General features: G+C 36.6%; 1 protein-coding gene across 1 annotated transcript; it reads left to right on the forward strand.

The window, feature by feature from the left end:
- Positions 1-121: 121 nt before the first annotated feature.
- LOC134241654 (uncharacterized) lies at positions 122-27,889 on the forward strand. The gene is made up of 23 exons (XM_062723689.1): positions 122-617; positions 1,533-1,705; positions 1,875-2,115; positions 2,390-2,491; positions 4,649-4,800; positions 5,235-5,659; positions 6,887-7,151; positions 7,448-7,727; positions 7,937-8,488; positions 8,596-8,819; positions 8,994-9,243; positions 9,588-9,748; positions 10,088-10,435; positions 12,576-12,753; positions 15,528-15,752; positions 16,311-16,492; positions 24,194-24,482; positions 24,550-25,113; positions 25,415-25,593; positions 25,809-26,058; positions 26,893-26,997; positions 27,143-27,303; positions 27,417-27,889. The coding sequence occupies exons 1-23, from the start codon at positions 137-139 to the stop codon at positions 27,843-27,845; spliced, it is 6,216 nt and encodes a 2,071-aa protein (XP_062579673.1). The 5' UTR covers positions 122-136; the 3' UTR covers positions 27,846-27,889.
- The last annotated feature ends 85 nt before the right edge of the window (positions 27,890-27,974 follow it).

Consider the following 27,974-nt stretch of genomic DNA (forward strand, 5'->3'; position numbering starts at 1 on the left):
AGAGAGTGTAAGAGAAAGGATCATTTATGACGAATTTTTCAGAGAATATGTTTTTTTCTTTACAGATACTTGTGAAATTGATTTAGCTTTCATATTAGACACCTCTGGAAGCATTGGATATTTTAACTTCATCGACATGTTGGGTTTTATAAAGAATGTTGCTCGCGGTTTGACAGTTGGGCCCAGCAATGCTCAGATTGCTGTGGTGTCTTTCAGCGATACTGCCCGGATAGAGTTCCAGTTTGGAGAACATGATGATCACGCATCATTAGAAAAAGCAATCAACTCTGTTAATTATGACGCAATGGGTACAGCAACAAGTGAAGGGATAAAGTTGGCCCGGGAATCTATTTTCAAAAATAGCTCTCGGAAAAGCGCTACTAAAGTCGCACTCGTAATTACCGACGGATCTTCGGATTCCTTTCAGGAAACTGTTAAAGAAGCCAAGACAACACGAGAGGAGGGAATTGTACTTTTTGCTCTAGGAATAGGGAATATAAATAAGGCAGAGTTGTATGCCATAGCAAGTCCACCAGACTGTACCCACGTGATCATATTGGCGGGGTTTTCAGAAATCGACAACGTTGTTCAAGAAATCAAGAAATCTGCATGTCGAGGTAAGAAAAGGAAATTAAAAAAACTAGATGGTTCTTATTAAAAAAAACTTTAACTGAAATTGGAAATAATTCTGCATGTTTCTCGTTTCCGGGAATGTTTTTGGTTATATGATCATTTTAAACAGGTCTAGAATAAGCTTGGAAATTAAAATGAACCCATATATAAAATGTACATGCCATAAATGTTAAATGCTAAAATGTATTGCCTTTCTTTGGTCAATATAAGGTTACCGGATCTTTATTTATCGAAACATCCTGAAAACCACGATAGAGTCGATGTTAACTTTAACATATCCGGTTCTGGGTAAAGTGCATTTGAAAATTGTCAAGTACTACAGATAACGCGTATACATGTACTGTATTTACTGTAATATATTCCATTGTAGAGCTACTTGTAGACTGTTATACATATCTATAACTGGGTTTATGTTAATATTCACAATCATTTACTAATCATTCAGATCCTATATAATCCTTTATTTGATGATCCATGCATCAGAACAAATAAAATTCATCAGTTTTCTCGCTTCAATTCCATGCATGTGATCCCCTATAAAAGTCCTAAGGATATGTGAGAAACGTACACTTATGTACTTATATTTTTGTGTTATGTAAAAGATTCAAGAAGGGCATGTACAGATATTCATAAACATGCATTTATAAAGGAAACACACAGTTTAGACTCCGCACACAGATTGTACAATATTGCTGCAAAATTCCATACTTTTCATTAAATTATCTAGGACTTTAATTTATCATTTAGTTGATATCTTTTAAAAATCCCATGTAATGTATGCTGTTTTCTTTTTGGCCAGAAAACAACTGATATTGCTATAATTTATTACGAATGTCTCTATAGATAAGGTACTTTGCATCTGAGGTAAGATATTACTATAATCTCACTTGACTTTGCAGCACCAATAGTTGTGGATTCTAACAGTGTAGTGGGTATAAATGGAACTAACGTGGATATACACGGGATCAGACTGAATGTTACTTACAAACACAGTATCCACACCACTACAACGCTGGCCTTTGTCACACAGAAAAGGGACTCAAACATCACAGGGTCACACAATGTGCTAGAGGTAAAATCCAATGCATAAAATGGAAAGTTAAAGTCCTTTTCAGATATTATTTGTGCTAAAATCACTTCGCTTTTGAAACTTAATTCATCAGACAAGATTTTGTCTTTTCTTGTCTTAAACCACGTGGATACCTGAATTAACATTATAATTGCCATTCATGCTTTTCAAGGTCAAGGTAAATTGCGGTGTTGTTCAAGTGTACACTTCCTTCGACAACCCTCACCCTAGCTCCGTCTTCTACAACCAAAAACTGACCGCTACAGACGGACATCCGGCACTTCTCTTCCTGAACAAGACGGCAGACGGTCGACCTCTGTATGTGACGTCAGTGGGAACACCATACGGCATCAAGGGAAAGAACTGTACCGACGCAAACTACTTCTCAACATTTGCTCATATCAATATATCCAGTACGCATGCGAAGATCTCTCTACACTTTCTCTAAAATATCAAGCATAATTAGAAGTACAAGTAATGCTGTAAAATGTTAGTGGAAAGTACTTAACACAATATGCATCGACAAGTACTTACATGTAGGAACAATGTTATAGACATTTCAGTTTACTCCAAATGAAGTTGGTTAATACATATAAAATGCATTTGTAGCGAAATATTCTTTGAAAATACGATTTTACCACTAGATAACGACTTATAAAGAATTTTTCAAACATAATATTATAACAGAGGTTGATGTGATATGTCGAGAAGAGGGACTCGAACGACCGTGTACAAAAAAGGACTTCGAGCTGAAACCAGCTTTCAAGGACATGGTGTGTAAGTCAGGCGGTGAGTACTTCCCAAACTTCTATCAAGGTGTATAGAGTGCACTTAGTCATAGCTGCAGAAGTGTAGAACTCCGAAAAATATACTGACAGACCGGAGAGCTACAGTACCACTCATTGAAAAAACTGTATATCTATTGCTCTCAAAAAAGTGCGCTGTTTTTTGATTTATTTCTCCTTTTTCGACCCGCCTGCTCAAAATTTTACTTACCAGGTTTTCCTAACATATTCTTGCACTACATGTACATATCCACAATAAAATATTGATTTTCTAATAACCGTTGTGAACAGCCCTCCTGGGCCGAATATGGAAACTATCGAAAATTGTGCGGCATCGCTCACACCATGGATTACCACCGATTACCACCGGTCTACTGCCACCGGCCAGGAAATGTGATTAAGGCAAATGTCACATTTCCCGGCCGGTGGTAATCCGTGGTGTGAGCGATGCCCCAACATCGGTCCACTTCGGCCTAGTAGTCCTTAAAGCATCAGTCATATTATCCAGCGATGGGTGAACGATGGGCAACCAATGCGTTTTTTGGATAAAATGGCGTGGTTGCCGGCCTGACTTACAAAGGCCCAGCGATGCATTGCTAATAATAAACTATGTTCCAGGGGTAATCGGCCGATGTATGTAACATCGCTCATACATTGGTGAACATCGTTCGTACGTCGTTCGACTATGGGCCAATGTTTGGTCGAATATCGACCGATGATCGGCCGATGTCTGTTGCCCACCACTCAAGCCTCCGATGACCTCAGATTCAACAGACACTTGACGATGCTCGGCCATACATCGGCCAATCCTTGAAAGATGTGTTAATGATGGGTTGCCGATGAGGAGCGATGTGGGGCATTGGTGGAGACATCGCTGATTTTAAACTACAAGTTATTTTCTACCGATGATCCCAAACGATTCGTTAAATGGCCTCAGTCACCGTCCGATTACTATAAAGTATAAGTCACATTATCCAACGATGGGGTATACGATGAGAAACCGATTCGTTTTTTGATGAAAATGGCGTGGTTGCCGGCCGGGCACCACTAGTGATCGGACGGCGACTGAGTCTTTTTTTGCGGATCGGTGGGGTCATCGGTAGGAAATAATTCGTAGTTAAAATTCAGCGATGTCTCCAACGATGCCTCACATCACTCCTTATCGGCAACCCATCATTAACACATCTTTTAAGGATCGGCCGATGTATGGCCGAGCAGCGTCAAATATCCGTTGAATCTGAGGTCATCGGGGAGTTTAGTGGTGTTCAACAGTTATCGACCGATCATCGGTCGATGTTCGACCAAACATTGGCCCGTAGTCGACCGATATACGAACATTGTTCACCAATGTATGAACGATGTAATATACATCGGCCGATTATCCTGGAACATCGTTTTATAATTAGCAATACATCGCTGGGCCTTTGTAAGTCCGACCGGCAACCACGCCATTTTTCTCATAAAACGCATTTGTTGTCCATCGTATACCCCATCGCTGGATAATGTGACTGATACTTCAGGGACTACTTGGCCGATGTGGACCGATGTTGGGGCATCGTTAACACCACGGATTACTACCGATTACCACCGGTCTACGGCTACCGGCCGGGAAATGTGACCTAGGCATAAGTGTCCGGCCGGCAACCACGCCATTTTTATCAAAAAACGCATCGGTTGCTCATCGTTTACCCCATCGCTGGATAATGTGACTTGTCTGATACTTTAGACGGCAAGATAATTCAGTTCAACACGCATTGTGAGGTAATGATTTGGAGAAATTAGTCCAAACATGAGTGCAGCTATTTGTGCGCAAGAAATATACATTTTTATTTCTATGGGTAGCACTGGAGCTCTCTGGTCATCCATCCCATATTGTGCAGACCAGCGAGTTACAGATCTGCAGCCAACTTAGTCAATACAGGAATAAAACCACGCAAGGCTTCAACTCATTTAGGTGTTAGGAAACAGAGTAACCTTCATGTATTCGATGATATATAATGTATGCTCTAGGATGAATATACAGTATGTAACATATATTGTTGTGGAAAGTTCACTGACATTAGGATAAAAATTTATTGAAAACATATCACATCATCCTTATTAGGGGTGATTTCACATAATGAGACCATTTTGCTAACCATTTTTTGTACATTCTATATAGGAATGTCGGTTCCAAATCCCTGTTCAACTACTGCTCTTCAGAGAGGAGAGTTTTATCATCCACATCCAAACGACGACACAAAATTCATAAGGTGTGATTATCAACAGAAGATGTACGTCATCCAGTGCCCGGATGGACAACAGTACACAAATGTATGTCTGTCAATATCTAATAGTATCTCATTTCTTTAAATGCTTCTATGTTAGTATTTCTAAAATAATTATAGTTCCTCTGGTTTGCTCAGAGTCATTGAAATCTTATATTCAAGTCAGCAGACATTTCTCAGAAATCCCTTTTGCTATAAATACGTTCTTATACTTCTTTTGAAAATTAAGAAAAGCTTCAGTAGTAACAGTTCCATCTATGCACATTATGTAATTCATTTTAATTTAAACAAAACATCATTCAGAAAGAAAACAAATGCTTCGGATAAATGACGCATACAGTATATGCTTCCCCTTTCACGTATCTTTAATGAAGGATATGCCTAATAACCATATCAAATAACTTCAACAATGAAAATATAATATGATAGACGAGCTTTACATCAAGACATGCATGTCCTCACTAGAATGTACTTGTTCAGGGTTCAGATTCCTGTGGAACAGCGCAGGTAGCAGTGGGAGGAGATAGGGTATCTCTTGACCTTGACCTCGTGAACCCCTGCACGCCACAATCTCTTATCAACCACCGGTTCTTCTTCTCGTACCCTAAAGATAACACAAAGTACATTCACTGTGACGTCTGGGGACATGCTTGGGTGTCTAACTGTTCCTCCAGCATGGTGTGGAGCCAGTCAAAACAGACATGTACCCCGGATGTCCACACCTCCACAAATCCCTGCACACAGGACAAAGTGAAGCAGGGATATACCATGTTCCCTCATCAAGATCCCCACAAGTACATACACTGTGACAACGCCCTGAATCCCTGGGTTCAGTCCTGTACCCCGAATACAGTGTTTAACTTTGCTTCCCAGAACTGTGTTTGGGAAACTGCACCTGTTGGGTGATGATCCTATCTGGACTGGAGAGTCGTGGAAAGTTGTTTTTATTTCATTCCATAAACAAACTCGTCAAAGTCGGTTTCCATTCTGTCATCTTAATACATTTGTAACACATGTATTATCCTCTATTAAATTCTTTTATTTTTCCACAGTTTTCCCCCTGTTTTTTTTATCAATATTAATCACAACTACTTTTTAAATATAAAATTGAAAGGGAATGTTATGTATTTTTCTGCAATGAAAAGCACATTTTTAAGTTTTAAAGTAATTACTCTGGTGATTTTAGAATTTACGACACGTGTCTGTCAATGCCATGATTAAACAATACTTAATGGCGAATTCTTCGAAAATTTGTCAATAGTTCCACTTCTTCCCTGGCAACGTGATCATTTAATCGATTGTTGAAGTCATTAAGTTTCGATGACATAAATTTTTCATTACTTCAAACAAAGATCATATTACTTCATGGTTAATTACTTTTCGGATGTATAAAAATATAATTTGAGCTAAAATAAGTCTATTATTATTAATGATTATTTTTTAAAGTTCTTTTCTAGATTAAAAATAAGAATTGAATTTGAATGACGATTTGCTATAATTCCAAACAATAGTACTGATACAAATATATTTGATGATATCAGATCATTCAATCAAATATTTACAAGAATATTTCTTTCTTAGAAGACCGAGAGTTTATTAAATGGATAATATTCATTCTGTCAGTACTCTGATGGGTTGTTTAAAGAATGAAAGATCTCTCCCTGCCGGTTATTTAATCGGAAAGTTGATGATGCACTTATGTAGTTTTTCTCTAGGTCTGGTAGAAAATCCAGTATGATTTTTTTTAAAAAGAAAAAAAACAGTTCGATTTTGGAGTTGTGTGATTATTTAATAATTTTTTGTATTTGGTAAGAACAAATAAGATGCAATTAGTTTTCCTTTTTAAAAATACAACCATCAGTGAATTTCCTATTAAATTAGACAGAAAAAATAAATTAATTATAAAATTCTGATATGAATCCAAACTCGACATTAATTTGTTAAAATTCAAGGAAAAACACATGCAAGTGATGATATTTTGTTTTTTAATGAATAAATTTTTCCTGCACCATTTGTTTTAACATTTATACATGACTATTTTGACATGGTGCTTGGATTTATCTAAGACAAATAAAACATCTTTACGACGTCGCTATTTTTCATCAGTTCACGTATGAGTTTTGACAAACCAGGAAGATGGATGCCAACAAGAAAGTCCTTTCTTTGGCAGTAGTAATTTTTGCATTGTCTTTGAAATTCTGCTCGTCTGCTGTCGACCGGACGCGGGAAGATCGCGCGGTGGGAGCAGACATTGTTCAGGCAGTCGTGGACATTATCAGAGAAAACTGCATCTATCCAAACGACCGGATCTTTCTCAGAAGACTTGCTTTTGTCGAATCAAAGGATGGACTCAGTACAGATACGTTCAGGCCTCACTTTTACGGCGGGATTTGGCAGGTTATTATTCATTTTATTGTTCATGCCTCTCCAATACGTATGAATCTGTCCATAAATATGATGTCATTCTGCCAGAATGATGTCATGAAAAATCATAATAAATACGAACGATTGCTTGTTTACTTAATTTGGGAACAATTGAAATACCGTATCGTATAATGGTTTTACTAGAAAAGAACAAATTCTAAAAATTTGCAAATTTTAATTTAAAGAAACCGTGTTAATTAAATTGTATGTATCGAATCTGAAATGTTTGTGTACATAATTGCTTAGTATTCAACATCTTTCCTGCACAGATACAAAAATCAGAGTTTGAGTCCACTAAACACTGCTACGGATTGGAAGACATGTGTCTGGCTATCAAGGAAAAGCTACACATTGACTGGAGGAGAACAGTCTGGCAGGATCTCACCAAACCTCTGTATTCCGGATTAGCCGCTAGTCTGAAACTGCAGCAACTTGTCGGAAACAATACTCCTGGTGTCCTAGAAAAGCAGGCAGATTTCTGGGTGCACAACTATCACAAAGGAAGATCTGCCTCTCAGTTTATAACGGAAGTAAACAAAATCCCAGATGGTAAGACTTTCAAATTTAGTTTTTTTTATTTCTAAATCATCTTAGAAATGACTTTGAAATTTGTCGTACGTTTCTTGGTCAAATTTGAGAAAATCTATAATAAGCGTTTGAAAATTAATTGTAAACTCATTATAAATTTCCCAGCATATATCAAGAAAGATTTCCTTTCTTTCGTTGATTATAAAATTTTATATTTTTTTGAATCGCAGAAAAATGTCAAATAGATTTAGCATTCATGTTGGACGGATCAGGAAGCATTGCATTCTTAAATTTCCTGCGAATGCTGGAATTTGTTAAAAATACCACAAAACAATTCGAAATTGGGTCTGATGCAGTTGAAGTGGCGGTCATCTCTTTCAGTGATTATGCACGTGTAGAGTTTGGATTTGGACAATATAATACTCATAGTGGACTTAATATTGGGATTGATAACATTCAGTATGATGCTGGAGGGACAAACACTGCCTCAGCCATCCGTGTTACTAGAACCTCTGTCTTCGGCTACAACTCGAGACCGAATGCAGTAAAAGTTGGACTCGTCATCACAGATGGTTACTCAAATTATTTTAATAGCACCGTCCAGGAAGCTTTTTACGCTAAAGAGGATGGTATTGTTCTCTTTGCAATCGGAATAGGAAATGTCAATGAGGTAGAATTAAATGAGGTAGCAAGTAGTCCAAACTGTACTCACGTTTTCTTCATTACTGAGTTTTCCGATATTGACACCCTGGTGTACGAAATAAAGAAAGCTGCATGTCGAGGTATGCAATTTTTTTTAAAAAGATTGAATATTTTATTTGTAACATTAATTCATGTTTAATGCAAACAGAATACGTTCAAAGATTTAATATTAGATTTTGAATTACAGCTCCGGTTGTGATAAATCTTGGTCAAACCAAGCCACCCGTCACAGGTCCGGTAACTGATATATTCGGATCAACCATATCACCGACTGCTACAACGGGAAATAACGGAGGATCAAAGGGAATAGAAAACAACATTACGGCCAATGGCACGAAAGTCACAATATCTGTACAAACTGACATCCACAGTAACCAGAACAACAAAACTTCTACAAACACCATGATGAATGCAAGTTTCCTTCAAGCTCATTTTTATAAAAACACAATTTTTTTCATTTTATTATTATTATTTTTTAAGTAAATGGTTTTTGGTTTCCACGAGGACAAACAAAATCAACTTTATCAAGTACGCATACTACATGTATGCTTTCAATTATTATTGAGGTTTCTCTCATTTTGAAAGGTGTCTGTGAACTGTGGAATTGTCCATGTGTACACTTCCTATGACAATCCCCACCCCAGTCCAGTCCTGTACAATGACAAACTAACAGCTACTGATGGTCATCCGGCCGTTCTTTACATTAACAGAACCGTAGACGGGCGCCAGTTATATGTGACTTTTGTTGGAACAAAACTCCCTCCAGAAGCAGCTGGTCTGAAAAACTGTAGCGATGCCAAATATCAAGCAATTTTTATTACAGAAAACAAAACAGGTATAACGCAACACATCCTTTTTAATTTAAAATTCTTTACATCTACATTAATAATCATATATCAGTTTAACGTAAAATTAAATTATCATGCAATTGTAAGTTCATAATAATTTTGAATATATATTGATATCATTTTATAATAATAGATGTTGAAATAGTCTGTCGTCAAAATCACGTAGAGCGCGAATGCACCAAGATGGATTTTCAAATGCATGAGAAGTACAAGGAATTTTTATGTAGCACTACAGGCGGTACGTTCTTTGCTTTCTATAATAGAAGTTAATAAGCATGACGCATAATTAAAGATATATTTAGCTGGCAAAAATGTCTTCCATAACTTTCAGGTATTAACGGGCTTGTGATTGCAAATCCTTGCACAGCCACTGCTATACAGAACAACGAGATGTACCATCCCCACCCCTATGACGACACCAAGTTTATTAAGTGTGACTATCAACAAAAGATGTACGTCACACTGTGTCCCAGTGGAGAAAGATATCATCAGGTGTTAAGAATTTACTTTTTCATTATTAAATGGTGTTAGATATCCATTTTATTTCTACGTAAAGATTGAGTGAATCGACCTCATGGTTGTTTTTTTTTTTATCTTGCCGTGTCCACGGTGTCCACGTTTCTGCCATGTAAGTCTACAAATGTAAGGAAAACGTAAAGATGCCATGAGAAATAAATATATATATATATATATATATATATATATATATATATATATATATATATATATATATATATATATATATACTTCTTTCATCCAAGAAAATGGAAATAGCTATTAATTCTATAATCACTCCAAGCTAATTGTTTACAAACATGCTGTGAATTGTAGGGTTCCCATTCCTGTGGATCCACCACTGCTACTATATCTAAAGACAAGACTCCACTGGACCCTGACCTGTCGAATCCCTGTACTGCGCAAGCGCTGATGAACCACCAATTCTTCTTTGCATACTCCAGAGATAAGACAAAGTTCATTCACTGTGACGTATGGGGTCATGCATGGATCATGCTATGTGCTTCAAATTTAGTTTGGAATCAGCAGAGTCAGACCTGTATTGAAGATACACACACCTCCTCTAACCCTTGTACCCAGGATCAGTTAGATAAAGGAATCACAATGTTTCCACACCAAGACCCCCACAAGTACATACACTGCGATAATGGACTAAATCCCTGGGTACAGTCATGCACTAGCGGACTTACTTTCAGTTTTTCATCACAGAACTGTGTTTGGGATTCAGTCGTTGGTTGATTATGTATCAGTATTTGCTCTATAGTACGACTTTATGACTTGATATTCATCACAGCTTACCATCAGATCTTAGACAAAGATACGTCCATGTGTTTGAATGTAACCATTTTTTATTAATATTAACGACTTTATAATAAGAAAATGGACCAGTTTAATTCAATCCATACAAGCATTTTATTTTTGCTAGCCGTGAGGTCTTATCAATTAAATACTTGTGTGTGATTTAATGTCACATTTTTACACAATGTCTCAGCTGTGTGAACAATTACACAGAGTATACACTAACGCACAATCTTAATATTTATACCCCAAATCCTGTTATGCCTCCCTTCAAAGAAAGGAGGGCATTGCTTTACTGCTGTCTGTCGGTCCACCACGTTTTCATTCATTTGTAGACTCTCATCAAATCTTGACCCCCGAGGGTAGGAGCGGGCCTCAGTGGGAATTAAAAAAGGATTGCTTCCTTATTCATAATTATGCAATACTGTTATGACTATTCTAACACTTATGAGAGAAAACACGCCTTTTGCGTGTTATAAACTAGTATAAATACGAGGGTTGATCCAAAAGTAATGTCACAGTGCCCATATCTTTTATATTTTGCGTCATATTATCAAATACAATACACCAAAAGATGCACAAATATAAATCTAATTAATATTAAAATTGTAATTTTATAATGTTTATTTGAATTTTTTTTATAGATGTTTCAAACATAGAAGCTAGGGGCTGTCGCCGCGTCACAACGGAACGTCAAGTTTAACAGTGTATATTTTCTAGAATGAAAAAACACAAACACATTAAAAAGATTCTAAAAAAGCGCCTAATCTCCCAATTTTTTAAAAGGCACAATTCTCTCATTTTCTAGTCTCTAATTGAAAATTAAGTGACGGCATTGGTATTTGTGATCATAAACATTGTTGTTTTACTATTTTGAATTGAACAAAGGGATTGTTGAAATGGGAGAAAACGGCTCGACGAGTTGTAATGCATTTGTTGCTTCAAAATATGGGTATCATCATCAGCGAAATTAACGTTAATTAATCAGACTTGCAGAATAAAGAATCTAAATCTAAAGAGACATCTTAATACATGTAGGTGGTTTTAGCAATTTTGGGCGGGTGATTTGTCACTGAATAATCTGCAGAGGACAAAAAGACTGAAAGGTAGGAGATCAGACGGAAACGTTCAATGGTGTCTGACGTAAAAAAAAGACAGACGTATAGAGTGACATGCATATATGTAAATTTCTAAGTTTGTCTTTGCTACTGTTCAAAATTTTGGACAGAGGGCTGAATTAAGAAACGAGTGAGTGTATTATGGTACCAAGAACTCTTTAAAAAAGTGGAATTGGTGAAAGTGTTTGCGAATCACAAATATTTTTAATGAAACGAAGGGGAAACGCTTAAAAGTATGACGGTGCATATCCGTCATATGAGGTTTTATTTAGGTGCGGCGACTACCATAAACGCACATTGTTTAAAATCCGATATTTTGGAAAGTTTGCATCATATTCCTTTGAATTTTTGAGGTCTGATTTGAAATAAATAAATCTTTCATCATGTAAAATGTTGTTGCTTTACGTTGATTTATAGCAATTTTATCAAAGTTGTGACATTACTTTTGGATCAACCCTCGTATACAGTAATACGAACCAAATTTGTGAATGCAAAGTCACCGACTCTTCCATCGTCCTTACGTATCTTCAATTCTCTGTCTTGCTCTTTTGTGCGCAACATTGAATGCCCTGTCAGCTGGTGTACTTGGGGCCTTAAGAGAAGTAATGAAATATTGCTTCAACGGGTAGGCTTGGTCATCGAAAAGCCAAAAGAGGGCTCAATTTCGAACCACTCTTTTTGCGAACACCTATTCTAAAAATATGCGTCAAGTGTGGCTACCAGGCCATTGAACAATAATGTTTCACAAACTTCCTGAACATTCATTGGCAGGTGGTTTTTTCAACACACATACGCGTCTTTCCTTTCCGATGGTTTAATTTGGAGTCTTCCATCAACGCATCCTAGTACATTTGGAATGTTAAATTCGCATTCTGTTTGCTTTCAAGCTGTTCTACTACAGTATTTTCTCGGGGAACTTAAATTCCCTTGCCGTATTTGATAAAGCTCTAGATGTTTTGCAGACAATTCTTAAAACAGTTGGTTGGCTTATCCCTGAAATGTCAGGGACTACCTGTGATCCAGTGGCAAAGTACCTCGGAGCCGTCAAAACTTGCAGAGAAGCCGGTATGCTCTTGGACCTCATAGTAGGTGGTTCCAAGTCCTCAGCCAACTTATCAATGATATCTAAAAAAAAAACAAAATCTTGGCATGCAGAACTCATAAATATGACTTGATTGTCGTACATGTCAAATTTCTTTGGTGTAGTCTTTGGAATAAGACTTGAAACGTTATATCGTAGTTACATGAATAATGGGTATGACGTAAAATATTAAGAAAGATTGATTGATTGATTGTGTAACAGGCTGGCCTTAAAATATCCTTATTTCCATTATAGATGTTTCACACAGGAAGTCCATATGTTCTTTATAACTGTTTATTAACTTTCATCGCAAACATAAATAAACAAGTCAACATTTGATGCACAAAACTGTGTTGGTCCCTTTATCAACATACACACATTTTGTCAGGGTCTCATGAGTGGTGGGAGATAGCTCAGTATAAAGTTCTAGGTATCTATAGCCATAATGGGGTTTGAAGGGGAATAACTCTTATAACAAAGAGTGTTGTACCAGGAGTAAAAATGTGAAGAATATCAATAATTTACATTTTAAGAGATTGTCAGTATTTCACTTGTCAGGAATTATTGTCAGGAAATCCGGGTGTCAGGAATTCTGGGTGTCAGGAATTTATAAAATGTCAGGATTCTGGGTGCCAAGTTATGAAAACAATCTTTATGCTGAATAATAATTAGAACTGTCTTTATAAAAATTATGATCTTGGTTTTCAGAATTCATCATACCTAATAAGTAGGGATGTCAAATTTGTCAGTAATTGATATTCGAATATTCGATAGAAGTATTCGAATATATTCGAATATTCGATACAATAAATACATTTTGCATTATAAAATATATATCTTCACTCTCCTGTCAAGCAGTATAGGTTTTATGCCATTATTTTAGAATAAGAACTCATATAGAGTTTGATAAATGCACCTCAATTATTTTTCTTTTTAATTATCAAATATAGAAAGAATATAAATCCAAAATGAAAGGTTTTCTTGAAAATTCAAAAGTTTCTTTAGTATGTTTCAGATTAATTGATCGTCTTACTAAAGTATTCACTGATAACTCCTACAATTATATCAAGCAGAACAATTATCTAACAGAGAAATATTAAAAACAATTAATTTTGGCCAGTTAATTTCATGATAATGATTTTTAATGATATTTATATAAACAAGGGATCCATGTGATTACTTTAAAACTGTGTCCTTACAACAATCCAAGCTGATTGTAAGTACTGGACACCTTTATTAAACTAATTAAGTGAAAAAATGAATAAATTACTCTAATAGATACACTCTTCACACCTTTAAGATAATCCAAGAGGTCAGTGTCTTTTAATTTTGTACAAACTTTATTTAATTTCTAATTGAACTTGCCAGGTTTTTCTCTCTTTTTAATGCTTTTACACTTTAAAACGAATACTGGTGTATTCGAATCATAAATTTATATTCGAATATCAACTCATCGAATGAATATTCGAATATTCGAATATTCGTTGACATCCCTACTAATAAGATAACAATTAGTCAAGTGCTCAGTGGAGCTATCTGACAAAACTGAGAAGTTGCCTCACTTATATAGCTTTTGCATCTAGAAACTAACCAATCAAAATGCTTCATTTCCCTGACAATCCTGACAGGCATAAATTATTATAATTCTAACAATTATAAGCAATCATACATTACCAAATTATCCTATTGACTATATATTCTCTATACACAATAAAATGAATGCATTACTTACTTAATAAATCAAGAATTAAACAATTCTTAACAAAGCACTATCTCTTGTGGTGTAACTATAGTAGACATCAGTGATTAGGTAATATTCTTGAGCAATATAAATAGTGCCAAATGACAACAATCATAAATAGAGAAATCAAATCTACAGGTATCTTTTAAATAGTTCAAGTTATAAAAACTATAATTTAATAGGAAACTACTTGTACTAGCTTTACATTATCACAAATCCAAATTATTACGCCAAGTGAACTATTTGATGATGTCATACAATGGCGGCCTACATGCACTGACAGTAGATGTCATGTCATAATAAATACAGTGTGGATTACTTAATAACATCACTGAAACTCCTGTAAGTAGATTCTTATATTCATTGACATAAAATCTTGAACAATTTAAGAACATAGCCTTGTCAGGTAAATAATAATCTAAAGACATAAGCATCTAACAGAAAAACATGTGGGACCAACACAATGGTAAATCTATAAACAAAACAAACATGGCATGATTCATGGAATATACCAATAAATGCATGTACAATAACTTGAACTTGAACTTTTACTGATAAAATCTACCCCCCTTTATCTAATAATGTAATGAATATTACACTCCCCCCACCTTAAATCCACAATTCTCCTGAATTTACAATCAAATTAATTTACTGGTTTTGGAAGCCTAAGTTTCACATGACATTCATCAAGTTTGTCTATGATCCAGTCCGTAGATATATCACGGCAAGCGGTACAGTGCTCTAACATTTCCAGTAGTTTCTCTTGTTGTCCATTCTTCACACCACAAACGGCGATGTCGCATATGGCGTTATAATTATACAGTCTCATATTGATCTCATTGGCTTGATTCTTGGTTAGGATTGGCATTGCTGAACCTGGCAGACACAGGAAATTAAAACACGAAAGCAGGTAATTTTTATCTACGGCAAAGTCTAAAACATCTTTAGAAGTAATGATAATTGCTGCCATCTCCCAGGCGTGTAGTCTTTGTTCTGGTGAGAATGTTTCCCATTCAGGTGGAGGCCATGATAAGGGAACTGGAGTGTCAATGATGGAGACCGGAGGAACTCCACTCCACTCTCGCTTGCCTGGTGGGAGAAGAGGCATAACCCCTGTCGACAATAGCCTCATGGCTCTCTGTCTTCCATCAACAGTAGGGTGGAAAGGGGTTGAAATTGGAAATGCCAATAGAATTCCTTGTTGTTGTTCATATGGAAAGGTGTCTGCAATAGCAGGACTATGTATCTTATATGTAAAAAGATCTAAATCCAGTTTCTCCTCACTGTTTTCCTCTTTCCTCATTTCTACATCACAACTCTCTTTCTGTCCATTCCTCTCCCCTGCACTATTCACCATATAACTGTTCTCCTTTCTGCTCCTCTCCTCTGTCCTGCTCTGTGTTTCACTACTCTCTTTCTCTCCACTCTTCTCCCCTGTGCTCTTCACCATATAATTGTCTCCTTTCTCCTTTCTGCTCATCTCCTCTGTCCTGCTCTGTATTTCACCAATATCTTTCTGTCCATTCCTCTCCCCTGTACTATTCTTTATATAGCTGTTCTCCTTCTTCCTGCTCTTTTCCTCTGTCCTGCTATTTACATTACTATTGTCTTCCTTCCGGTTCTCCTCTTCTGTCCTGTTTTTTACTTCACGGTTCTCTTCCTTGCTGTTCTCGTCCTTTTTGCTCTCTCCCATTCCACTATTCTTTCCCTCTTTCCTTACATTCCTCTCTTTATCATTCGTTTCTAAATCTTGACTGCTGGCAGTATAAGTAAATGTCGCTTGAACTCCTTTTTTTACAGATATGATGTCACTCTCTTCCAATCCGATAGTACTTGCCAGATGTTTGGACAGCTGTTTCCCTGGGTGTTTAACTTCTTTAAATGTGGGTGGGTTCTTGGAACAACCTCGCACTCTTCGCAAGACACTCGCTAACAGCTTTGGATCTTTGTCTAGTGATCGTAAAGTTAGATTGTACCAGAGGGTATGGTCATGCGAATGGACAGTCAGAGAAGGGTTCTCTTGAAATTTGATACTGCAAAGTTGAAGGGAATCTGTTTTGGCTGGATCTTCCGGGGTGTATTTCAATCTCTTTGTTTGAGGTTCCATCTCTTCTTCGTAGTCTGGTATGAACTTCAAGGTTTCCTCGCTGTTTCCCCTTTTGTTCATCTCTGCATTCCACTCACTTTCCCACTCTTCTCTCCGGTGTCTCTGGACTTGAGCAGTGTCGAACCATGCCCTCACTAACTCTCTGGCTTTAATAGCTGAAGGTGCTCTGGCAGGACTTGGAGTTACCAGTCTACGGTAATCTCTGGGATAAATGGACAGCCAAAACCCGTTGGTCTCTGAGAAGAAATCATCTTTTAGTTCGACAGCATCGTCCCTATGCTTTGTTGTCACGTGTTCTTTGAGTTCTGGTGTTGATCGTTTGAACAACTTCTCCTTTGGGCAGAAGGGACACACCACGCGCATGCATCCATGTTCTCTGCTAGACAGATGGTTTTTTCTACTCCTCAGGGTGGCGAAAACCTGATTACACTTCCAACAGGATATTCTTAGCTGGGAAGCCATTCTGGAATTTGAATTTGATAAATTAAGCCACTTGGATAGATCTTTACTTGGCAACCAGGAATCTGTGTCTGTCAGGTTAGCGTCTTAAGTCAGAGCGTAATATAAATGTTCATGAAGGGGGATAACTATGGACATGGATCTAGGTACATGTATACTCAAATGGCAGAAGGGAGGGGGGCATCACCATAGTATGTAGCAACAAACACAACAATTTTCAACACGAGACATCTCGTTTACTCATCGTAGGACATCCTCTTCCTACATCAGAACTTCCCTATCTAACTGCATCGACAATACGATGAAACAGAAAAAAATAAAAATTAAGGAATTCTCATTGAGAAACCCTGGGTGATCAGGCCAGTCTTCCCAACTACATCATCATCATCACTAAGCTTAGATTTCTTCTAGTTACTTAAGTCTCCTCTACTTAAGTCTCCTCTTCAAAACTTCTCACATTCTATAAACAGCTGCTTGTTGTGTCTGCAGCATATCCGTGCTGTCTACAAAACTGCCCCATCCACCCTGGTACATTTCTGCTATGATATAAGGCCAGACGATCAATATGGTACACCTTGGGTGTTTGAGACCGACTTCTTTTAACCTTGTATGTAAGATCATCTATACATTTGGTCACAACAAATGGACCCTTCCAAGGTGAAGTCAGTTTACTACAAACTCCCTTGGTTCTGGTCGGCTCATGGATCCAAACAGTTTGTCCCACCTTGAGTTTACGCTTCTTTGCATGGAGATTTTATGTTCTCTTCTGGTACTGAGATCTTTGCTTTAAATGTTTTCTTGCCAGTTCTTCCAAAATCATCCGAAGATTTGGAAAATATGTCTTGAAATTGAAGGAGCAGCTTTGACAATTTTGATTTCTCATCTGCGGAAAGGTTTACTGAACTTTTAATGTAGAGCTCCTGGAGGTGAAGTGGCAATTCATCGGTTTCCTCTTTTAATTCACTCTTCACAACACGGCATGGAGATTCCTGACAGGAGTTCAAGTAAACAGATTCACACGTGGTTAGCTTGAAGTTTGGCTTTAGCTGGACTACCTTGCTTGAAATATTGAGTACTTGTATTACTGGATTTTCCTTCCTTACATCTATTAGTCCGGAGGTAACTATGAGCTGGTTCTGAAAAATTTTGTTTCTTTCAATCAGCCCAATAGAACTCAGATGGTCTGCATTAGATATAGTCACTGGAACAAGTTTCCCAGTCAGAGCAGGTATAGTTGTGGTTTCTCGAACATTAACTGCACACACAGATTCGGCTTCACCTTTGACATTGCAGGGGAACGAACTGTCACCAACTTTCATTTCCATTCTTCTGTAATCAATTCTATCTACATTTCTAATCAGAAAATCCTGACCAAGTATTGCAGGCTGTTCAATCTTGCAGATTACTGCTGACTGCTGTACGTGCTGATCTTTAAAGAAAATTTCAAAAGTAGCCAAACCTAAGGTCTCTAGTTGAATACCATTGACTCCCTTAAGTACCAAATCAGATCTTTCTAAGGTAGGCCTTGAGGCTTCAGGTAAAAGTTCATAAGTTTCCAAGGAGATGATGGTTGACGTGGAACCACTGTCGATCAAGAAATCTATTTGAAGGCCATTAAGAAATCCGGAAATATAAAAAATATTGTCCCATTTCCCTAGTGTCTCTCCACAAACACCATATCTATCTTCTATATCAGTAGGCCCCCTATTTCCCGTCACCTCCTGGCCTAATGAGATGGCGGGTAGAAGTTTCCCGACATCTGATTTGGCTGATTATATGCACCTTCCTGTTTTGCTGGTCTATTTCTGGCTTTGGGACATTGCTTTATGAAATGCGAGGAACTCCCACACCCATAGCACAGATTTTTTTCTTGCCCATTTCTTCTCATTTGGTTGTATCTTTGGCTGGGTCTCTGTTCTAACTGTTCAAGTCGAGACATTATTTTGCTCAAGGTTTTTGAAATGTCGTCTTCTTGCTGTTTTGAGTCTGCTCTTACCATTCTCACTGCTCTCTTCTTTTCCGTTCCGTCTCCTAGTATTGACTCATACCTCTCTATAATGTCAACTGTTTCGGCTATAGCAGAAAAATTCCTGTCGATGCAGCGACACTTCATTTCCAAGGAAATAGATTTGTAGAGTTGATTTAAGGCTAATGCTTCTTGGGCTCTAGCATCTAAGTTAGGGTGAGCTCTTTGAGACATCTGTCTAAGGTCATCTCCTAAGGATGCAATTGATTCATCTGGTTTACGCTTCCTTCCTTCTAGCCTTGAAAGCCATCTCCTTTGTTGACGGGAGCTGCCGAACCTCTGACTCAATTCTCTTATTAGCAATGAGTAGTCATACTTTTCTTCTTTGGGAAGGCTGATGTAAAATGTCCTTGCTGGTCCCCTCAAACTTGCAGCCAAAGCTAGTACACTTTCTTGTTCAGACCATTTCCCCAGCTCGGAACATAGTGTGAAATGGTTTATGTACTCCTCCCAGTCCTCAGATCCACTGTATGGTTCAGGTTTTACTGGTAATCCAGCCTTCTTTGAAGTAGTCTCTCTGTAGCCTCCCAATGACATTGGATGGATATCAGTTCCACAGTCTTCTCGAGATCTCATCATATATGGTCTTTGATCTTCCTTTTGACGATTATGTATATCACCCTGCCCTAATTCATCAGGTTCAGTAAGATCTCTTTCAGATCCCTCTTCTCGTTGATTAATAATCACTTCAGTATCAGAATCATCTGCCATATTCGAACGTCAGGAAAATAACAATCTAATACATATTTACAAGTTTATGTACATATTTTTTATCCACCACTCACAAAAGCCTCGAGGAATAAGTTCGAATCCTGGATGCCACTTTGGACTGTGACATCCCACTTCTGACACCATTTTTGTAACAGGCTGGCCTTAAAATATCCTTATTTCCATTGTAGATGTTTCACACAGGAAGTCCATATGTTCTTTATAACTGTTTATTAACTTTCATCGCAAACATAAATAAACAAGTCAACATTTGATGCACAAAACTGTGTTGGTCCCTTTATCAACATACACACATTTTGTCAGGGTCTCATGAGTGGTGGGAGATAGCTCAGTATAAAGTTCTAGGTATCTATAGCCATAATGGGGTTTAAAGGGGAATAACTCTTATAACAAAGAGTGTTGTACCAGGAGTAAAAATGTGAAGAATATCAATAATTTACATTTTAAGAGATTGTCAGTATTTCACTTGTCAGGAATTATTGTCAGGAAATCCGGGTGTCAGGAATTCTGGGTGTCAGGAATTTTAGGTGTCAGGAATTTATAAAATGTCAGGATTCTGGGTGCCAAGTTATGAAAACAATCTTTATGCTGAATAATAATTAGAACTGTCTTTATAAAAATCATGATCTTGGTTTTCAGAATTCATCATACCTAATAAGATAACAATTAGTCAAGTGCTCAGTGGAGCTATCTGACAAAACTGAGAAGTTGCCTCACTTATATAGCTTTTGCATCTAGAAACTAACCAATCAAAATGCTTCATTTCCCTGACAATCCTGACAGGCATAAATTATTATAATTCTAACAATTATAAGCAATCATACATTACCATATTATCCTATTGACTATATATTCTCTATACACAATAAAATGAATGCATTACTTACTTAATAAATCAAGAATTAAACAATTCTTAACAAAGCACTATCTCTTGTGGTGTAACTATAGTAGACATCAGTGATTAGGTAATATTCTTGAGCAATATAAATAGTGCCAAATGACAACAATCATAAATAGAGAAATCAAATCTACAGGTATCTTTTAAATAGTTCAAGTTATAAAAACTATAATTTAATAGGAAACTACTTGTACTAGCTTTACATTATCACAAATCCAAATTATTGCGCCAAGTGAACTATTTGATGATGTCATACAATGGCGGCCTACATGCACTGACAGTAGATGTCATGTCATAATAAATACAGTGTGGATTACTTAATAACATCACTGAAACTCCTGTAAGTAGATTCTTATATTCATTGACATAAAATCTTGATCAATTTAAGAACATAGCCTTGTCAGGTAAATAATAATCTAAAGACATAAGCATCTAACAGAAAAACATGTGGGACCAACACAATGGTAAATCTATAAACAAAACAAACATGGCATGATTCATGGAATATACCAATAAATACATATACAATAACTTGAACTTGAACTTTTACAGATAAAATCTACCCCCCTTTATCTAATAAAGTAATGAATATTACAATTGATTGTATACTCTTTAACGTCCCTCTCTAGAATATTTCACTGATATGGAGACGTCACCGTTGCCGGTGAAGGGCTGCAAATTTAGGCCTATGCTCGGCACTTGCGACCTTTGAGCGGGGAGTTATCTTTATCGTGCCACACCTGCTGTGACACGGGGCCTCGTTTTATACGGTCTCATCCGAAGGACCGCTCCATTATAAGTCGCCTTTTACGACAAGCAAGGGGGTACTGGAGACCTATTCTAGCCCGGATCCCCACGGGGTTATTAAGAAAGAAAGTCTCGGACAGTTATCGTACGGTACTATAATGAACTATTAAAATAATACACAGATCCACTTTTGTTGCGTTCAAATTAAAAACACTTCAAGAAAAAGTAAGTAGTGTGTTAGCAATTTTGCCTTATGTATGATATGGTATTTCCTAATTTTACGTAAAAAGATGTAATGAAATTCCTTTGCATTATAAATAATTTTAATTTTTATGTATATGGCCCATCAGATTATTATCAAGTAGACAACATGGTTTAATCATACTTCACAGAAAAGAGTAATCATCAACTGTCGAGGGATTACATTCGCCGAATGCTTCTTGCCATGCTCGGGCAAGCAGACAAATCGGTATTAAATTATGTGTGAAAATGTTCGACTTAATGATAGGTTTTATTTGCTTACAAAGTCATTGTTTCGACAATAAATTTTGTGCATTGTTGACTACAATCAATGCTGATATTCTTGTTTCACCCACTTATTTATCAATAGCTTGTCTAGATTTTGAAATTGTTGATATACGTAGAACATAATTTTGCGTATCAAATCATTTAAGAAACAAACTCAAAGCCACAAGCAAGTGGTAAAAGCAAATGTGCAAGCCGATCACGGAATGGTGTTTCATTTTTTCTATAATATTGAAGGGTAGCCATCTCTTATCTGCAACTCCACCTATAACACTGAATAAAATTTTATAATACTTTCACTGATTCTTTATTACATAATGCCATGGTGCACCTCCTATTTTACTTTATGATCTGAAACCTACATTTCGAGTATCTAAGAGCAAAAATGGTCTTTGCCATTATAATCATATGGGTGTCGGGGGATATCATTTTGTAAGCCCATTGCTCACAGTAACTCTAGGTGTGATTAGATATTTCTAAGGAACTAAGAAGGTCGTTTATTTCTAAGAATTAAAAATTTTTCGAAACTTTAAGGGGCTTTTTACTCTCTGCTTTCAAATTTAAGACAACATTAATATTTGTAAGGTTTAATGGAGCATGCTTTTGCTTGCGAAAGCAATATTTCTTGTACTGTCGTGTGTATGGAGTTGGGTTCTTTTCAGTATAAGATTGCATTTGCATTCCATCAATAACACGCCCTAGATACGTGTTTGCTCACAAATTGTTAAAATATATATGGACACTTGCAGTGATCTGGCAATTTGTTTGCCCTTTAAAGGCCCTAAGTTGCAGATGTTTTCATATATTTTTCATATATGTATAAAATATTAAATTAAGTTATTGGTGGGATGCATATCCAATCGTTAAATGAAAACCAAATTCATACTCACAACTATGCAAGAAGCACTGCTTTAATTTGCAAGCAAATTCATGCCCCATCGACCCTTGCTGTGTCTTATTGGATTTGAAAGAAGGGAGCAAATAATCTCTAAAAGAAATTCCTAGAAATATACGACCTTTTTAAGTTCTTGGCAATATCTAATCACAAAATGTAGGCTTGACATTGATGTATATGTAGCTTGAAATACGATTAAAGGTAATTTCAAGGTATTGAGACTTCGAATTTTACGATTTGGGAGTTACTTGCGTATCTTACTATTTCTGACGATATTTGATTGCGACTTAATGATTTGAACTTTTTAAGATTTTACACTAAATTAAAAAAAAAAAAATTGATCCAAAAACATTCAAATTTTCAATTCAAGAGGGAAAACTTACTCTGATAAAGATTGAGGGGAAAATTTGGCTCTTGTGTCAAATTTCCCCTCAGGAGAAAATCCTATACTTTCGCACAGATTCTGAGGGAAAAGCTGGCTATGGAGGAAAACTTTACTCCACAACACAAGTCATACATTTTACCAAGTAATGAGGGATGATAGTCCTATCCAATTTAAATTTGCTCTCTTAGATATTTAAAAATCAAACAACAAAGCTGATGTGTAGAAATACATGTAGATCGAAATATTCAATCAAAGCCTGCTAAGCACTAGACAGGGGGGCTAGCAGTTTTTGCATTACTCAAACATAGCATTGTGTTGTATTCTAGTTATCACGCTTTTATGTAACATCGTGCTGTTTTAGAAGTAATCACAAAATTATGTAACTTTCTGAGATAAATCAGACAGAATGGTTGACTCATCTATATTTTGAAAAAGATTTTTAAATCACTTAACAACAGTATCATTTTGGAAAACTTCCTCCTTTGTCTGCAAACACAGTCCATATATAAATCTTGCAGTTACGAAAAGGGCCATTATTCAAGATGTTTCTTGTATTCCTCTATTTGATAACCGCTGCCCGCGTATGTTTTTCCGTTGACCGTACAAGAGAGGAGCGTGCAACAGGAGAAGACATTGTGCAGGCAGTGGTAGACATCATAAGAGAGAACTGTATCTACACAAACGACAGAGTGTTTCTCAGGCGCCTGGCTTACGTTGAATCAAACGATGGATCAAACCACAATACTTTTAGACCAAACTTTTATGGTGGGATATGGCAGGTTTGCTTATTAGTAATAATTGGTGTCAAATAAATATAATGCTTATAATATGCTTATATGTTAGGCCTAGTTGGGTAGAGATGAGTTTTACTTTAACTTAGTATTTTAGTGCTACTTTTGAATTGCATCCTAGGTAGAGAAGTCAGACTTTGAATCCACCAAACAAAATTATCGTCTTACTGAGAAATACAAAATCATCCATGAAAAGCTAAACATAGCATGGGAAACTGTGCAATGGAGAGACTTGACAAAGCCACTATACTCGGGCCTGGCTGCCAGTTTGGTTTTGGAGTTAAGGGCAGGGAGAAACACGCCTGGTGTTTTGGAAAAGCAAGCTGAGTTTTGGAAGAATTATTATCATCCAGATAAACATGATAAATCAACAGAATTTTTCATTTCTCAAGTTCAAAACATACACAATGGTAAGCAATTCAGTGAAACATATAATCTTTTTTGTACGGTTATCGTAAATCTCTTATATTTTGAAAATATTTGTATTTGTAGCTGACTGCCAGATAGATATGGGATTTATTCTGGACGAATCGGGAAGCATTGGGATGGATAACTTTCTTGTTATGCTCGACTTCGTAAAAAACGTAACTGAAAAATTTGAGATCGGTCCAGAGGCAGTAGAAGTAGCTCTTGTGAAGTTTGAATCTTTTGCTAATTTGGAATTCGGATTTGGTACCTACAATAATCACCATGACCTAAATGTTGCCATCGACAACGCCAACTACACGGGTGGCGGTACAAATATTGCTGCGGGTATTCGCCTGGCCAGAGAATCTGTCTTTCGCTTTGGATCACGGTCGAGTTCAACAAAAGTCGGCCTAGTTATCACTGATGGCTGTTCAAACATATATGATACAGTTCGAGAGTCAAAGTACGCAAAAGATGAAGGTATAGTCCTTTTCGCTTTAGGAATTGGAAGCATTTGTGACGACGAACTCGAGTCCCTGGCCAGCGACCCAAACTGTACACATGTGTTTTTCCTCTCAGGATTTTCTGACATTGACAGCCTAATCTATGAAATTCAAAAGGCGGCTTGCCGAGGTATTTATGTCAATTTCGAATTAGTGGAATAGTACGGTATGGTCTGAAAATCAATTTGCGTATTTTATTTACAAATATACTAAGTATGAGGTTTACAATTTTTATATTTATTTTGGATATAAGAAGAAGAGGAATCATTTGCGCACACGCTAATTTTCTGTATAGAATACTTCGAGCATCAACATTTTGATGTGTTTTTATAAATATAACAATTAACGGTACAGAATTTTCATATTTTGATGCTTACATACTCCATTAAGCTGAATCAAAAATTTACAACTATAATCTGTTCATCTCCTAGCTCCAGTTGTTATTGGCCCATCTCAGACAGTTACATCACAAAGCAACGGGACCAATATTACCACACCAATTACACACACAATAAAACAAACTTTAAGTCAAAACAAAACAGATATAAAGACCGTTGCCGTATCCACAAACAACACTGGGAACGATACTGGCTTAGACAGTGTGATGCAAGTAAGACTTGATAAAAGAAATAGGAGAAAATTTAAAATGACAATTGATGATTTATATATTCTCCTGTAAGAGTTATGTTGTAAAAACTTTATTTTAACATAAATGGCAACACAACATACATGTAATACAATTTCAGTCATGCTAGAATCCAAACAAAGTCTGAATAATTGTACCATAACGAAGATACACATGTATTGCCAATGTTTTTCTTAAAGTTGACAGTTAACTGTGGAATAGTCCATGTGTATATGTCCTACGATAACCCGCACCCCAGTGCAGCTCTCTATAACAATAAAGTGACAGCAACGGACAACCATCCTGCTGTACTTGTCCTGAATAAGACGAAAGATGGACGTCCACTGTATATGACGTATGTGGGGACAAGCTTGCCTGAACACGCAGCTGACTTGAAAAACTGTAGCGACGCTCACTACGTGACAACGATATCGTATGTTAACAAATCAGGTAATGGACTCTTACGAGGAGCGCTGACTTTTACAGTTGACGCTTGCTTTTACACTAGGGCTATGTACGGTAGCTCCTTTATGATATTAATAATTAGCTCAACATTTAATTAAACAAAAATAACGGGTTATTTCAAAGCACATATAAGTTGTCCTTGAAGAAAACGACAACCACCCTTTTCGGTCTTCACATGTTAGTGCCCCTAACACCATACCTATGACCACTAGAAAGGTTTTCTTATGCATTATCAATTCTGTGCTTCCATACATGATACAAGTTTAAATATCCAAGTAAACCGTCAACTGTAGAAGTCACTGCTTCTCGTAAAAGTCCAATAGGAAATGACAAATAATCGAAATACAAGTGGACTTGACTTAATTGTTCAAAATTCTGTTGATTAGTTTTTAAAATTTTTTTTCAATGCTGACATAGTTATTTAAAAGAAATTCTTTCCAAACATTGCTACTGTCACAGTTTTGGTCCAATTTTTATAAGACTTAGTACACAAGTAGATCATACTAAGAAACATAATTCTCTCTATCAGTTTCGACAAATAATGTTGTCAATGGCATGGTAACTAAAAATATATATATTATTCTTTGAATTCCTTTGAAACAATCCTCATCCTACAGGACAGCTTTGGTCTGATCAGACTTATTAGACAAGGTGACTATACTAAGACATATATTTCTTAAACATAAATACAAATCAGTAGAGCATCAGTCTCATTTAATTGAAGTCTCTTACATTTTTTTATCCTGAAGATATTTTTTGTTAACGTGATTTGCAGTGAGACACCAACCAGTTGAAAATTATTTTTTTTTTTTATTTCAGGAATAGAGATAGTCTGCCGCCAAAACGGACATGAGCGTGAATGTACAAAACTCGACTTTCAACTCAATGAGAAATATAAAGATTACTTAAAATGTAGTTCCTCAGGTAGAGTCTTTCAAGTCGAGGTCATGTACCTACTCTTCCCATGATACATTTTATTGCATAATACACATGTAATTGGTCCTTAAGGTAAGTCTGTTGAATCATCAATGGGTTAAATTCTGTGCATTTATCTGTAAATTTATTTCAGGTCTGGATGGAACACCGGTGCCTAACCCATGTACCACGGAAGCAATTCAAAATAACGAGCTTTATCATGCTCATCCATATGATTATACAAAGTTTATCAAATGTGATTATCAGCATAAGATGTACATCACTCAGTGTCCGCAGGGAGAACGGTATTCACAGGTACAAAATAGATTTAAAGTTTATTACAATCAATTGAAAATATTCAAGTTACTGATGTGCAGAATGCAGTTGTAAAATATTTTTAGAGTTATATTTTCCTTCTGATCTAACAGGGTTCACATTCTTGTGGGTCCTCAACAGCCACCATTACTGGAGACAAGACCCCGCTTGACCCGGATGTGAAAAATCCCTGCACCGCACAAACACTGGCTAACCAAGAAATGTTCTTCCCATATGGCAAAGATAATTCAAAATTCATTCATTGTGATGTGTGGGGGAATGCATGGGTCATGAACTGTCCACAGAATTTGGTATGGAACCAAAACAATCATGCTTGTATCGAAGATACACATGTATCGTCTAACCCCTGCATTAAAGACCAAATAGACCGAGGCATCACCATGTTTCCTCACCCAGACCCCCACAAGTACATTCACTGCGACACTGGACTAAATCCATGGGTTCAGTCTTGTGTTGGAGGCACTGTGTTTGATTTTAAAACACAAAACTGTGTGTGGGAAAATGCTCAGTTTGGTAAATAGAAATTGCTGGATTTATTTTTATATTCTTGTTATTATTTGAAAAAAAAAGTAAATTCGTTAAACCAAAAAAAAAAATGATGTATTTGAAATATACTTTGATTGATTTTAATATTTTATTAATTTTTAGCG

This window comes from Saccostrea cucullata, unplaced genomic scaffold (assembly GCF_032062105.1).
Source record: "Saccostrea cucullata isolate Sc308-1 unplaced genomic scaffold, CSIRO_AGI_Scuc_v1 ctg267, whole genome shotgun sequence".
NCBI lineage: Eukaryota > Metazoa > Mollusca > Bivalvia > Ostreida > Ostreidae > Saccostrea > Saccostrea cuccullata.

Excerpts from the sequence above, each read along its gene's own strand:
- LOC134241654 (XM_062723689.1), top strand. The coding sequence starts at position 137 with ATGTTGGGTTTTATAAAGAATGTTGCTCGCGGTTTGACAGTTGGGCCC. Across the intron at positions 9,244-9,587 it reads TATTACAGAAAACAAAACAG|GTATTAACGGGCTTGTGATT; the intron begins GTATAACGCAAC and ends CATAACTTTCAG. Across the intron at positions 25,114-25,414 it reads TCAAAAGGCGGCTTGCCGAG|CTCCAGTTGTTATTGGCCCA; the intron begins GTATTTATGTCA and ends TTCATCTCCTAG.